This window comes from Trichoderma ghanense (genome assembly GCF_004382785.1).
Source record: "Trichoderma ghanense strain CCMA-1212 chromosome Unknown scaffold_5, whole genome shotgun sequence".
Taxonomy (NCBI): domain Eukaryota; kingdom Fungi; phylum Ascomycota; class Sordariomycetes; order Hypocreales; family Hypocreaceae; genus Trichoderma; species Trichoderma ghanense.
This window is the reverse complement of record NW_027395668.1, coordinates 892564-906905: the sequence shown is the minus strand read 5'-3', so window position 1 is coordinate 906905 and position 14342 is coordinate 892564. Positions and strand designations below refer to the sequence as shown.

General features: G+C 55.7%; 5 protein-coding genes across 5 annotated transcripts; 3 read left to right on the top strand and 2 right to left on the bottom strand.

The window, feature by feature from the left end:
* Positions 1 to 461: 461 nt before the first annotated feature.
* Positions 462 to 2886, bottom strand: CCMA1212_005261 (uncharacterized protein; the record flags this gene model as incomplete). The annotated part of the gene is made up of 5 exons (XM_073702528.1): positions 462 to 942; positions 993 to 1556; positions 1614 to 2008; positions 2076 to 2290; positions 2349 to 2886. 5 exons carry the CDS (start codon positions 2884 to 2886, stop codon positions 462 to 464), a joined length of 2193 nt encoding a protein of 730 aa, XP_073558724.1.
* Positions 2887 to 3888: 1002 nt separating this feature from the next.
* On the top strand, positions 3889 to 4967 carry CCMA1212_005260 (2,3-dihydroxybenzoate decarboxylase; the record flags this gene model as incomplete). The annotated part of the gene is made up of 2 exons (XM_073702527.1): positions 3889 to 4190; positions 4256 to 4967. The coding sequence occupies 2 exons, from the start codon at positions 3889 to 3891 to the stop codon at positions 4965 to 4967; spliced, it is 1014 nt and encodes a 337-aa protein (XP_073559207.1).
* A 2272-nt stretch (positions 4968 to 7239) lies between these two features.
* Positions 7240 to 9069, top strand: CCMA1212_005258 (Efflux pump bik6; the record flags this gene model as incomplete). The annotated part of the gene is made up of 2 exons (XM_073702526.1): positions 7240 to 8074; positions 8153 to 9069. The coding sequence occupies 2 exons, from the start codon at positions 7240 to 7242 to the stop codon at positions 9067 to 9069; spliced, it is 1752 nt and encodes a 583-aa protein (XP_073559076.1).
* Positions 9070 to 10978: 1909 nt separating this feature from the next.
* On the bottom strand, positions 10979 to 13952 carry CCMA1212_005256 (uncharacterized protein; the record flags this gene model as incomplete). The annotated part of the gene is made up of 2 exons (XM_073702524.1): positions 10979 to 13765; positions 13944 to 13952. 2 exons carry the CDS (start codon positions 13950 to 13952, stop codon positions 10979 to 10981), a joined length of 2796 nt encoding a protein of 931 aa, XP_073559081.1.
* CCMA1212_005257 (uncharacterized protein) lies at positions 11063 to 13873 on the top strand (the record flags this gene model as incomplete). The annotated part of the gene is made up of 1 exon (XM_073702525.1): positions 11063 to 13873. One exon carries the CDS (start codon positions 11063 to 11065, stop codon positions 13871 to 13873), a length of 2811 nt encoding a protein of 936 aa, XP_073559082.1.
* Positions 13953 to 14342: the final 390 nt, after the last annotated feature.

The following is a 14342-nucleotide window of genomic DNA, read 5'->3' as shown; positions in this document are numbered from 1 at the left end:
AAGGGGTGCCATGTCTGATCCCTCTGATTGGATCCCAGCTTTTTATCTTCCGTCGTATATGCATCTCTTAAACTCTCTGATACTTGATTCTCACGGCGTATTCGGAGCGGCAATGCAAAACTGGCTGTTGGGTTACGATATGCTGACTAGGCACGAGATGTAATGTGTATTGCACCTCTGTGCCTTTTGTCACATTAACTCCAGACCAACGATCACATGCCAAGTAAGCAAGTGCTTTATCCGACGCACTGTGGGATACAAATCCTAGTTTTCACGTAGATAAGGAAGCATGATATATCTGTTGAATTACTTTCTCACACATACGCAGCGAGATCCTTGCCACTCGGTAGTTCTCATCGTTAACCTTTTAACACCGATACCTCAACACTCCATGGCCTTGTACAAGAGAATTGCATTAGATATTCCATCAGCGCTGAGGACCATTGCTCACGATAGCCATTTCAGAACCCAAAAACCCGCGGATTAAAGAAAGGAAAGCTATCCCACTGTGACAACTCCAAACCATCCCACCCTCTTAGCACATCTCCCTCCATTTCCGCCACCTGGGTCGACAAATCTGCACCCCAAGCCTGACCAACCTGCCCGGTCTGAACCCCCGTGATATTAGCATGATCATCAAGAGACAGGAGCTCGTCATTTCCAGCGCCATTCTCTTGGCTGAAATCGCCTTCTCTGTTGAAAGACAACAACTTCCCGACGAATCTGCTTCGAGGCCGTGACGAGAGTTCCATCCGCCGCTTCATGATTGCGTTGGACAGCAGGCCGAGGATTTCCGAGTAGTGGCTGGCTTGGGGGCTTTGGATGCCCAAGAAATCGAGGACGTCTTTGGCGCTGCGAAAGGATACCTCGACTTCGTAGTCGAGCTCCTTTTTCGCAAACATGTCGAATCCGAGGATCAGGCCAGCGGCGAATATTAAGGCTCTGATGCCGGTTGTCAGCTATTGCATTTCAGCTGGACAAGGACAGCTTACTTTAAGATGCACATATTCCCCAGCAGTAGCCCAGACTTGTGCGCCTCTGAACACGTCTGCACGAGATATACAGCCGCGTCAAGGCAAGCAGATGCCAGGGGAGAAGACAAAGGCGTGGAAACATCCGGACGAGAAGTGAGCCTCGATATCAGCACGGGCCGAGTAACCAGCGTGATGGCAAAGTAGTAGAGACAGGCAATGTGTATGCTGTCCGTCGCAGCCTTCTGAACTGGAGAGTCCTTTCTAGACGTTGTGAGAGGGTCACGAAGAAAGCTGGGTAGTTGCTTGCTCCAGTTTTCGATTTTGCTCAAGAACGGCTCCACCATAGCTGTTGACGTGACTTTTCTCCCGTAGAGCGCGTCGACGCTTTCGTTGATAATAGTGAGGATCTCGTAGGATGCAAACAGGCCCGCGGCTCGTGGACTTGTGTGCGTAGCCGACGAGCCGTCTGAAGAGATGACTGCGGCGTCAAGCTCCGCCCTGAGGCCAGCCGTAGCAGGCGGTCTCCCTAGAATAGAGCTCACAAGCATATCCAGGACGCAGAGACTCATCCAGATGCGAAGCCTATACGAGTACCCTCATTAGCCTTCGCCAACGGACCGTGAGATTGTTCAACCCAACCTCAACTGACACACCGCGTTGCCCAAATCCGTGTAAGAATGGGGGCTGTGCATTCCCAGAGCAACGGCAGCTCTCGCCGCGATGCCCAAGTACATGAACGCCGTGTTTCTCCGACAGTGGCCAAGCATGTAAAAGGCCATGAGAAGAAACGCGCGAACCATGTCGACGTTGGGATCCTCCAGCATGCCGGCAAAGGCACGCTGCTGTGCTTGCCGAAAATACAGTGGCCCAACCTGTTGTGCGTCCATGGGAGACTTGCATTGGGCGCCGATGGCTATTGCGAGGTCGATGGAGGCATGTTGGCATGGGTTGAGGGATGGAGCTTCGTCTGTTCTGGTCTGCATGAGGAGATCTTCCATCTCCGTTGGCCCAAAGACGTCTAGGAGGCCACCAGTCTTGAGGTATGATTAACATTATCGTCTCTCCTTGTGGGAAGCCAGGGAATGTTGATGGCGTACTTACAGCAGCTTCAAATGTTCGTGTGTACATCAAACTGTCCTCTATATCGATGTTGCAATTGGTTGTCCCCAAGCCGCTCGAGTCCGCCGCAGAAGGCTCCGTCTCCAGCATACTGTCGCGCTTCTCATTATGCGAGAATTGTGACGGTCCGATCTGAGCCGTCACGGTATCTCGTATCAGCTGAAGAAAGGAGAGAGACGCGGCCTCGCCAATATACACTGACAAATTCACATCTCAGCTTCACATGGACACGAGATCAGCCATGACACAACGCACCTCGTTCTCCCCGTAGATTGAGAAGCATACGAGCATGAGACTCTGGTTCCGGAGCAGGAGACCCCGGCCGTGCTCGTGATACATGTGCAGATCGGTTGGCAGCCCCCTCGGAGACGCTCACACGCGAATCCGACGGCGTAAGCGGCCGGTAACTCCCCTCGGCATCATCGTCACCGTTGACCGAACACCACTCGGGAGCATCATCCATCTGCGCAAAGCCCGCTCGGCCCCACGCCGACTCTTGCATCGACGCATCGTCGCCGAGGCCATCCGGGATGCCGCCGTCTCCACCGCTCGGCGACGACGCCGGGACCTGCTCCAGCGCCGAGGCCCGTGTCCGGGGCGGATGCGGGAGCGGTGGTGGCGCCGCTCGGGAGCCCCGAGGCCGATGGGTGAGATGGCACGAGTCGCCGATGCCGCGCCGCTGGCAGGCGGTGCAGGGGACGGTGGCGCTGCATCGCTTCTTGGAGGCGCGGCAGAAGTTGCATGCCTCTGCGGCGCGCCGGCGCTGGCTTGGGTGGACTTTTGGCCGTGGCATCTTGTGCTCTTCCTTGGGGCCTCGACGTTGGATCTTGCCTTGTACGGACAGATCGGAACAGTGGCTGGATGGGGATTATCCGCTCTGGCGTGCGTGCGAGGGACCGGCTTTGGGAGAGTCGTAAATGACGGCAGGTCGGGTGCTCATCATGAATGCTCGGGTGGCCGGGGCTTGTGCGATGAACATGGTGAGGCAGGGGGGTTTTCCCTCCCAGACACCAGGGTGACCGGCTTCTTGTTCAGATTGGGTCCCTTGCAGAGAGATGTCCTTGACGTGCCCACCGTTATCTCGAGTGATGACGCGGTCAATCTGCCAGCACCGGTGAGATGAGAGGCCGCCGTCCTTGCTTGATTGACCGGATCGAGCCATCCATCGAGGCGAGGTGACCGTATCCGCCAGCTGTTCCAATCTCGAAATATACTGTGCGGTTAAGACACCTGGTTCACCTCCCCCGCATCCTCTTAGCACAGATCCAAACCACATCTCCAGGCCCATCAGCCGTCGATACCCACTGCAGCCCGCTCCGTCTCCCTCCCATGGACCTCTAGCTCGCGTGGCGGAGAGCGGGAACCTCCATCACCCAGATCCAAATCCCCTGCAAGCCCCTCAGCCGAGTCCTCCTAGCTTCGATCTGTGGATGGGGCTGCTCTGCGATACAAGTACTGTACATACAACCACTTCTTGCATGAAACGTCATCCGCCGGACTGTCGCCAGAATATTGAGTTGCTGGGGGGGCTTGAGCCGCCATTGTGCGGAAAAGGGACAGCAGATGAGGGGTGCCGTTCGGGCGTTGTAAGCCTGTGTGCCCCTTTGTGGTTGGAGTTGCAACAATATGCGGCGCCGGTGAGTTAAGGAGGGCTGGTTCTTACTTATAACAGGTTGCCGTATCAACTCTTGTGCTTCAACTTACAGGCTCCATCACTTTTGCCATCTGTTTATCTATACTCTCCTGTGTTGGGATTCGAATCATCCTCGTACATACACATTCAACATCAACCAGGATGCTCGGCAAGGTAGCTCTTGAAGAGGCTTTTGCCCTCCCTCGCATGCAGGAAAAGACGAGATGGTGGGCTTCGCTCTTTGCCGTCGACCCCGAGAAGCACGCACACGAAATGACGGACATCACCAACACGCGCATCGCCTACATGGACAAGCATGGCGTTGGCTACACGCTACTCTCTTACACGGCACCAGGCGTGCAGGATATCTGGGACAGCAAAGGGGCACAAGCATTTGCTGTTGAGATTAACGACTACATTGCCGGCGCCGTCAAGGACCATCCCGATCGATTCGGCGCTTTGGCGTGAGTACTGAGCAAGATGACAGTTTTGATTCACATCTCAAGCCTGGAGCTGACCTTTGACGCAGCACGCTTTCCATGCATGATCCCGCCGAGGCAGCTGCCGAGTTGAAACGATGCGTCACCCAGCTCGGCTTCAAGGGCGCCCTCGTCAACGACACGCAGCGAGCCGGCGCCGACGGAGACGACATGATCTTCTACGACGGCCCCGAATGGGACGTCTTCTGGTCCACCGTCACCGACCTCGACGTGCCCTTCTACCTGCACCCCCGGAATCCCACCGGCACCATCCACGACAAGCTCTGGGCCAAGCGCAAGTGGCTCATCGGGCCTCCCCTCAGCTTCGCCCAGGGCGTGAGCCTGCATCTCCTCGGCATGGTCACCAACGGCGTCTTTGACAGACATCCCAAGCTGCAGGTCGTCATCGGCCACCTGGGCGAGCACATCCCCTTTGACCTGTGGAGGATCAACCACTGGTTTGAAGATGTCAAGAAGCCGCTGGGCCTTGATTGCAAGAAGACGATCCGGGAGTACTTTGCGCAGAATATCTGGATTACAACGAGCGGTCACTTTTCGACACCGACGTTGGAGTATTGCATTACGGAGCTTGGCGGTGCGGATAGGATCTTGTTTTCGATTGATTATCCGTTTGAGTCGTTTGGGGATGCGTGTGAGTGGTTTGACGGGGTGACGTTGAAGAATGCGGAGGATGTGAGGAAGATTGGAAAGGATAATGCGAAGAGGCTGTTTAAGCTGGGAGCTTTCAAGGATTCAGAATAGAGGGCTAACGTGTGATGAGCATAATGAAGCATTTACATCTGAATACGGATATATATATATATTTCAGCTGTATCTTGATGCCGGGTTTCCTTCTGAGCACATTCACAGCCTGTGCACCTTTACTGCTTCCACTACCCAAAGCCCTAGACTTCCACGCTGGTTCTTGATACTTCTCAAGTCACACAGTTGGAACGAAACATTGTCATGCAGTATCTTTTCCTCGGCACTTTACAAGACAGCTAAGGTACTCCTAGAATGCCTCCGTCAGTCAACATCATGAAGGCATTGATACTCCGAGCAAAGGATGACAAGAAATCGACTTTATGTTTGCTATATATTTAAGAATAGCACGCACAAGTGCATGAAATCGGCGAGATGGCCGAGTTGGTTATGGCGTCAGGTTAAGGCTACCTTAACAGCAATTCCTGGTGGAGCAATCCGCGTGGGTTCGAGTCCCACTCTCGTCAGCTTTCATTTTTTGCCTCTTTTTGCATCTCGGGCTCAACAACGGGTAACCATGACGGATAGAATTCGTGTCGAGTAACAAATTTGCTCCGTTTGACTTGATTGATTTTTGCTTTTTTCTAAAACATTATTGCTCCATGGCTGCGATGCCGCTGTTATTATTGTCTTTGCACAACTTACTCCGACATTTAGAGATCGAGGGTCTTGTTGTATAGGCGCCCCATTGTGTTCAGAGCTTGAGATGCTTGTCTACAAGGCATCATTGTCATCAAATAATCCAGCACCAGAAGCCGTTTGTTCAACTGACCTGATGATTGTACTTGCATATGGCTGTAGATGTCTGTTAAAATTCGTTAAACGATTCCTTTTGGTGTAAGCAACCTCGGCCAGCAGCCAAGCCGCTCGGAGATCGATCCGTCCGCCGAGTATCCTATCAGTCAAGGAGGATGATGTCTTGTCAAGATTATCAACTAAGGCGGTGAAATCTTGTAGATAGTCTATCTACGATGGAAAGGGGGGGCTGTGTTTGATTGACACGCCCTGTTCTCTAGTTTGCACTCATTGTTGATATTGTAGGGTAATGGGAAAGTTACTCTGCGAAGTGTGGAGATGGATTCAATTCGAACACAGCTTCATCACATGCCCTCGAGCAACCAATCTAACATCCGTTTGCGAATGTAATGTAGATTCAATTATTTGACGGGCGATTGCCGCCGCACTGTCTTGGGATTGGCTCAATCCGTTTGAAGCAATTGAGGGGACACGTAGATGGCCGTGATCTGTGGCCATGTCTCATCTCCGTGCTCCGTAGACTACATACCAACAGTCAATCAGGCTAGGAACAAAAGAAAGCGTCAGGTTCGAGTCAAGGCGGGCTGCAGGGCTGGTCCCACCGGTTAGCTGATTTCAAGGAACGGATCGATTACTCGGCCTCTTCTTGTCTGCTCCGTGCTACTGCAGGGCAATCGGACAACATCTTTCCACTCGGCCTCAACACCAAAGTCATGCCCGGATGGCACCAAACAGGGCCAAGTTCAAACTCTTCAATATCCATTCTTTCACTTCATTGGCAGACCAGTTTGGTCCCTCCTATCGTAGGTTACTCGAGCCCCTTGTTGGCCCTACCACCAACAAAACCTGCCTCACAGGTCAGCGTTATCAAGCAAGTAGCCGAATAAGATGGGCTAAATCGGCTTCTAAGCCACCCAAACAAACAAAACAAACGGACAAGCTCCCCCATCTCGTGGCCAATGGCTGCCATGTAAAATCAACTTGGTACGGAGTTGGCATCCATCGGGCCCCCGTTCCCTCGGCTCGCCTTTAACATCTTTCGCCGCCCTTCTTCTTGTTTTGTGGAATCGAGCCGGGGCATTGACGTCAACTCGAGCCCCTAATCATTCGGCATCGTTGAGCCGGGAAGTGGACCGGGAATAACGACGGCAAAAGATGAATTTCGAAGGCGACTGGGATCAGATTTTTTTCTTCTTCTTTTTTTCATGGGTTATTATCGTATCTTTTTGGGTCGTTTGTCAGAATTAGCGGTCGAAAGGCATTGTGGAAACATTTTCCCTTGCCGGCTCTCGGCTTTTTCGCGTTCTCACAGCCCCAGGGACTCTGCCAAGTCTTCATACCTTTGCCCAGCCTTGTTGAAAGATTTACCGCTAGTCAGGAACTTGTATATAAATGGATGCTCCGTCCTGGTTCAACGATCCGGAATTGGTGATGCGCTAAAGTTGAACTTATAACTTCGATTCTCCGTTGGATCTGGCTATTATCAAATGCACCTCGCGTGCTTCCAACCTCCAACATGCCAGACGACGAAGAGCAGGCCCGCGGACGGTCCCGGTCCCGGTCCGAAGTCCGTGATACCGCTGCTCTCTCTGACAGCTCCGAAGAAGAGATGGAACGCAGCCACAGCTTAGACGAAGGCGAAAAGGCCGACGACCTGGATGGCCACCGCCCGGCGCTTCGTGAGATCCGGTCCCACGCGTCCCGGACCAGCAGAGACCGATCGCGGCCCGGCTCTGCGAGGGGAACGGGAACGGCCCTGGACCAGACGCTGTCCCGGCGAGACACCGTCCTGTCGCGGCTGCGCTCGCGGCCGAACATCCAGTTCACGCACCCGCTGGCGCATAGCCCGACGACGGAGGACCAGATTGTCGACTTCGACGGGCCTGGCGACCCTTACCATCCGCTCAACTGGCCCACGCACAAAAAGGTGCTGACCACGGCTCTCTACGGCTTCGTGACCATGACGGCGACCTGGGCTTCGTCGTCGTATTCCGCGGGCACGATCCAGGTCGCCCAGCAATTCCACGTTGGGACCCAGGTGGCGACGCTCGGAACGACGCTCTTCCTCTTTGGCTTTGGAGTCGGGCCCTTGCTGTGGGCGCCGTTGAGCGAGGTCTATGGCCGCCGCATCGCCGTCATGGCGCCCATGCTTGTGGCCATTTGCTTCAGCTTCGGGAGCGCCACGGCCAAGGACCTCCAGACGCTGATGCTGACGCGCTTCTTTGGCGCATTCTTCTCGTCTGCGCCGGTGACGAATACGGGAGGCGTTTTGGGAGACTTGTACTCCCCGGCATATAGAGGCATCGCCATGGCGGGATATGCAATGGCCGTCGTTGGAGGCCCTTCTTTAGGTGAGTACCCTTGGGAAACAAAAATACCTCTTTTTTTTTTTGCTTGATTCCCCTTGTACTGACTCTTTTGATATCCAGGCCCCATTGTCTCTGCGGCCGTGGCAGAGCAAGCCTCCCTCGGCTGGCGCTGGACCGAATACCTCACCGGCATCCTCCAGGCCTTCGTCCTCGTCATCGCCGTCATCTTCATCGACGAGAGCTACCCGCCAAAGCTCCTCGTCTACAAGGCCCGCCGCCTGCGCCACGAGAGCGGCAACTGGGCCCTGCACGCAAAGTTCGAGGAGTGGGACGTCAACGTCAAGGACCTGTGCAAGAAGTTCCTCGTCCGCCCCGTCCAGCTTCTCCTCACCCCCATCTGCTTCCTCGTCGCCCTCTACGCCAGCTTCTGCTACGGCATCCTGTACATGCAGCTCGGCGGGATTCCCATCATCTTTCGCGAGATCCGCGGCTGGAATCCGCTCAATGCCACGCTGCCCTTTTTGTGCATCTTCCTCGGGGCGATATTCGGATGCGGTGCGAATGTGTACAACCAGCTGCTCTACAACAAGGCGTACTACGCCGCTGGCAACCGCGCCGTCCCCGAGAAGAGGCTGCCCCCGATGATGGTCGGCTCCCTGCTCTTCAGCGGCGGACAGTTCCTGCTGGGCTGGACAGGCCCTCACAAGGACATCCACTGGATCGTCCCCTGCATCGGCCTCGTCATGCTGGGCACGGGCTTCTTCACCATCTTCCAGGCCGCGCTCAACTACCTGGTCGACACGTTCCAGACGTATGCCGCCTCGGCCGTGGCCGCCAACACGTTTCTTCGGTCCTGCTTTGCCGGCGCGTTTCCGCTGGTTGTCGGGCCCTTGTTCCATAACATTGGCGTCGGGCCCGGCTCGAGCATCACTGGCGGCTTTGCGGCGCTGCTCATTCCTGTGCCCTTCTTCTTTTACCGGTATGGAAAGAGGATTAGGGCGGGTTCCAAGTGGTCCAAGGCGTCTGTGTATGATTAAAGAGTTATGAGTTACGATGGTTGGATTTGAGTATGTTGTGGTGGTGTGATTTAGAAGGCTCAGCGGCTGGGAAATTATCTGCTTTTGGTTTTCTTTTTTTTTTTTTTTTTTTTGTTGAATGGAGATGGTTCTGATGCCGATATACTTACGTCGACATAGAGTTAGATACCTTGGCTTAGAATCTTGTATTCTATCATACTAATAATGATAATGATATTCTGTGTGACTCAACCCTTATTGTTTGCGTGAGTGACGGTGTAGGAGCAGACATGCAGTAGCAGTGCGAAGCACACAGAAGTACGACACGAGCATTGACCGGGCTATAGCGGATACGACTGCGGTTGTTGTGATCATACTCATGATTGATGATCGTCTCGGAGGATATGTTGGCCTACGGGCATACTGGTCATTCTGTAGAGGGACGTTTCCATGTCTCCGCATGCTGCATCTCGAATTGCTGCAACCTGTGACTAGCAAGCTAGAAGAGTGAATGCAGCGCTGATACTGATACATGTAGTCGCGTCCTGTTGATCGGTCATACCTCCCTTCGTACAGGAAATGGATATTCAGCACCTAAACGTGCCAATCTTACGTGGCATTTCCATGGAACTGAGTACAGAGTTCGTTTGCTATATGCTATTGCCCATATACTGGAGCACATATTTCACTTACAAAAGACCCGTATCTAGCTAGTGCAACCTCACCAATTCGATGCCATCAAGCATACCTAGCTCTAGCCTCTTAGGTAGATTTACACCTGTGAAAGAGAAAAAAACTGGATAATGAGACGGAGTGTTTTCTCTTCTTTCATTTCCTTCCTGTTCTCGCAGCTATCGAAACTCGTCCAATCTTCACACATTTACATTCAGCCTTAAAACCGTAGTCCGCGGCCAAAGACCCCTGCACATCGCCCAACCAGGCACCACACCTCACCCAAGCAGTCACCGCAACGCTTCAACATGCAGGACTCAATCCATCTCGCCAATAAAACCGCCTCAATCCATTCATCATATCTTTCCCAAGTGAGTAACCAAAAACAACGATTGGCTGCATCCACGGCATAAGAGCCGGCACAAAGTTGTGGGGATGGTGTGGGTGGCTGTGTGTCTAAGCCCATCCAACTAAACCGATTCGCCCATGAGGCACACTCGAAGAGCCTCACGCATTGACATGGGGGGGACGTGGGAGCCTAATCTCATCGCATTAGATGAGTGAGAGGGAGACGAAAGAGATAGATCTCGTGAAGGTTGTTGTTCCTGGAGCCTTTTGTGCGATCGATCTGGGACAGCCTTGATGGTTGGTTGGTCGGGATTTTGTCGAACGACTTACACCAGACAGCAAGGCAATGAATGGGCCATCAGTGCAAAATGGTGATTGTCCGAAAAATGACACTTCACTTCCATCTGTCCTTCTCATGCTGGACAGATCATCCCACTATCAATCAACCTCTCGCATCTCAGTTCCGAATCTGACAAGAACTAAAGCATGGATGCCTGGCAAACAGCTAACGTGTCATTCCCCAAGGCCCTCCCGGTGACTATCTGCATGGGTTTCTCCATGGTGGTGAGCAGATCGGCTACACAAGCGAAAAGCACCAGCATGCATGCCGCTCCTTCGCCCACCTCTTATCATCCCAGAGATCCAATCTGAATTCACTCTCCTTCGAGCACAGTCTAAAATATTAGTAGATGGTTGCCTGGCACCTCCATGCAAGCCTCATGTAGGTCGATTGGCTGCCGCTCCTTCTGCCTAGCTGGCATCAACCTTGCGGCGTGAGTCACGGACAGGACTCTTGACTTACATGGAGACCTTGCTCAAGTTGTATATAACATGTCTTCCATCCTCCGTTGAAGCACAACATCTCCCCTCTCCTTTCCATCTCACACAACTCATCCTCCCTCTCTCTCTCTCATCCTTCCTCTTCCCCTCCTCCCCCCTTTCTCATCATCCCATCCATCTCCCCGTCCAGAACAGGCAAAACACAACCGCAACAATGGCTCGCACAAAGCAAACCACCACCAGAAAGGCCCTCCCCGGCCGCCGCGCCGGCAACACCGGCTTCGGCACCGGCGCCGGCCGCTCCGCCCGCTCCTACGGCCCCCACGACCTCGACATGATGGCCCTCCAGGAGGAAGCCGAGCGGCGCGAGCGCATCCTCGCCGACCGCCGCCGCGTCGCCGCCAAGTGGCGCCCCAAGATCCCCGAGGTCCGCAAGGTCAACTTTGAAAACTTCAAGAACCGCTTCCAGGCCGAGGACGAGCCCGACTACGCCGTCGAGGTCCTCGTCGCCGGCCCCGGGCTGCAGGGCCAGATCCGCCGCGAGCGCGCCCTCCGCCGCAGCGAGGAGACGGCCCGCGTCCGCAAGAGCTGGTTCAGCCTCTACGGCGGCGACGACACTCGCCGTCGCAAGATCGACCCCGTCGCCCAGGTCAAGCGCGAGAAGCGCAACGAGCTGCTCCCCTCCGACACCGAGATCCAGCGCATCCGCGTCCAGTCCCAGCCCGTCCTCGGACACCTGACGTCCTTCCTCAACGACACCGAGTCGCGGTCGACCCCGCGCACCTTCATGCGGCCCTTCAAGGCCCTGGTGTACTTCCAGCCCAAGATGCGCGAGGTCCTCGCCACGCTGGAGGAGAAGTGGGCAGACTACGAGGAGCTCGACGAGCAGAGCTCCGACGCTGCCGCCAGCGAGGAGGAGGCCGAGGTCATTGTCGGGCCCGTGGGCAAGGACGGCGCCGAGGCGGCGTCTTCTGATGCCGAGGATGACAAGTCCGACACCGAGTCCCTCGCGTCGGTGGACTCCAACGCCGACGAAGACTTTGACGCCCTCATGGACAGCCCCGAGGCGCTCCGCGACATGCGCTGCTACGTCAAGTTCGTCGACGAGGAGATCATGCCGCTGTACGAGCGCTTCGACGACGGCTCGGCCGAAAAGGTCAAGTTCGACGACCTGTGGTCCCTCTTCCGCGTCGGCGACCTCATCCACATGCCCGCGGCCGTCGAGGCCGGCGGCCGCTACCACGAGGTCTGGCGCATCTACCGCGTCCAGGCGCCCCAGCCCGAGACGTCGTACCCCAAGAACGGCTGGGGCTTCCTCGACGAGTTCGACGACGTCGACGACTCGACAAAGTTCAAGATCTCGGCCTACTACGTCGACCACGACGGCTCGACCTTTGGCGCCGTCAAGAACAAGTTCGAGATCGAGGCCTTTGCCGGCGAGCGCTCCATCGACTCGCTGCCCTGCTACCCGATGCGCTACCAGCCCGGCCACGAGGAGCTCATCGAGGGCCTCAAGGAGCAAGGGCGCCGCTTCCTGCACTACCTCGAGGACCGCCACCAGCAGCACAACGCCTGGACGCTGACCAGGAACCCGCCCTCGCACCGCAACGAGCCCGACCAGGAGATACTCGAGAACGAGTACTACGAGAAGATGCGCCACCCCGAGTTCGTCGAGAGCGACGTCATCGTCGACCTCACCGAGGCCTACCAGAAGATGCCCAACTGGCGGCCCGACTTCCACCAGCTGGCCGTCAGCAAGTCCATCCGCTGCGAGATCGCCGAGGACGAGATGCCCATCCAGAAGTGGTTCGACGGCGCCCGCCAGAGCAGGTCCTACGTCCAAAAGGAAATCATCCAAAAGGCCGACGGCGTCGAGAGCCGCCAGCGCCGCGACAACCTCGCCGTCGACACCTTCTTGCGCAACCGCCTGCGCGGCACCCGCAACTTCGAGGCCAACGCCCAGGCCCTCAAGCTGCGCGACGAGGACCTCGTCCTGCTGCCCAAGCGCATGTTCGCCTACGCCCTGCGCGAGCGCCGCTTCATGCCCATCGACCTCAACCTCCTCAAGCCCGTCCGCCGCGAGGTCGGCGTCTTTGAGAACCTCCGCATCCACGGCGACTACAAGGACGTGGTGCGCAGCCTCGTCATGTCCCACTTCCGCAAGAAGGAGCTCGAGCGCCGCTACGTCGACGCCGCCACCGAGGGCCCCGGCCAGGATCTCATCCAGGGCAAGGGCCGCGGCCTCGTGGTGCTCCTCCACGGTGTCCCCGGCGTCGGCAAGACGGCGACCGCCGAAGCCGTGGCCATGGAGAACAAGAAGCCGCTCTTCGTCATCACCTGCGGCGACCTCGGCCTGTCGCCGTACGAGGTCGAGTCCCGGCTCAAGAACGTCTTCCGCCTGGCCCACCTGTGGGACTGCGTGCTGCTGCTCGACGAGGCCGACGTCTTCCTCTCGCAGCGCTCCAAGCAGGACATGACGCGCAACGCCCTCGTCTCCGTCTTCCTCCGCGTCCTCGAGTACTACAACGGCCTCCTCTTCCTGACGACCAACCGCGTCGGCACCATCGACGAGGCCTTCAAGTCCCGCATCCACCTCTCCCTCTACTACCCGCCCCTCGACAAGACCCAGACCACCGAAATCTTCCGCCTCAACATCGCCAAGCTCAAGGTCATGGAGTCGGAGCGCCACAAGATGACCGGCGAGCCCGCCCTCACCATCAAGGACGACGAGATCCTCGAGTTCGCCACAAAGCACTACGAGGACCTCGCCCGCTCCACGGGCTGCTGGAACGGTCGCCAGATCCGAAACGCCTTCCAGATCGCCTCGAGCCTGGCCCTGCACAACTACACCAAGGATGCGGATGCCGCGCGTGCAAAGGGCCAGCTGCCGCCTGCTGCACCGGTGTTGGATAGGAGGCTGTTTGACAAGGTGCAGATGTCGACGCAGAGCTTTGACAAGCACATGAAGAAGGAGGAGGGCAAGTATGACGACGGGCTGCCTCTGAGGGGAACCTTTCAGGAGTAAGACGTGAAGTTTTCTTATGAGGATGCACTCTTTTATTTGAGTTTTTGGATATAGTCAGGCGCCAATTTACGATTTTCATGACTGCAACTGTTCCATTGTCGCGAGTTTGCTGATGTGACTGCCGTCACCTCTGCATCTCCATTTCATTCCTCGTCTGGCAATACAATTAGCTTGAACTCCGTGTTTCTCGCATGCAAAGAAAACTCACGGCCTGGAGAAGATTGTGGAATAAATGGTTTCATCTACGCTTCATCTACCAAGTACGGTTAGCCTTCTGTCTCGCAGTGACGTTGACTCTGCGGTCCATGGTTTGGAGCAGCTATCGACGATCAGATGACACACTTTCACATAACTCTCATTGATGGACAGGCAAGTTACCTGCTGTAATAGAGTCAGCCGTTGGAACCTGGATAGCCTCAAGTCCTTCGCATTCACCATCGTTAGCATCCTATGCAAGCCCCGTATTCCC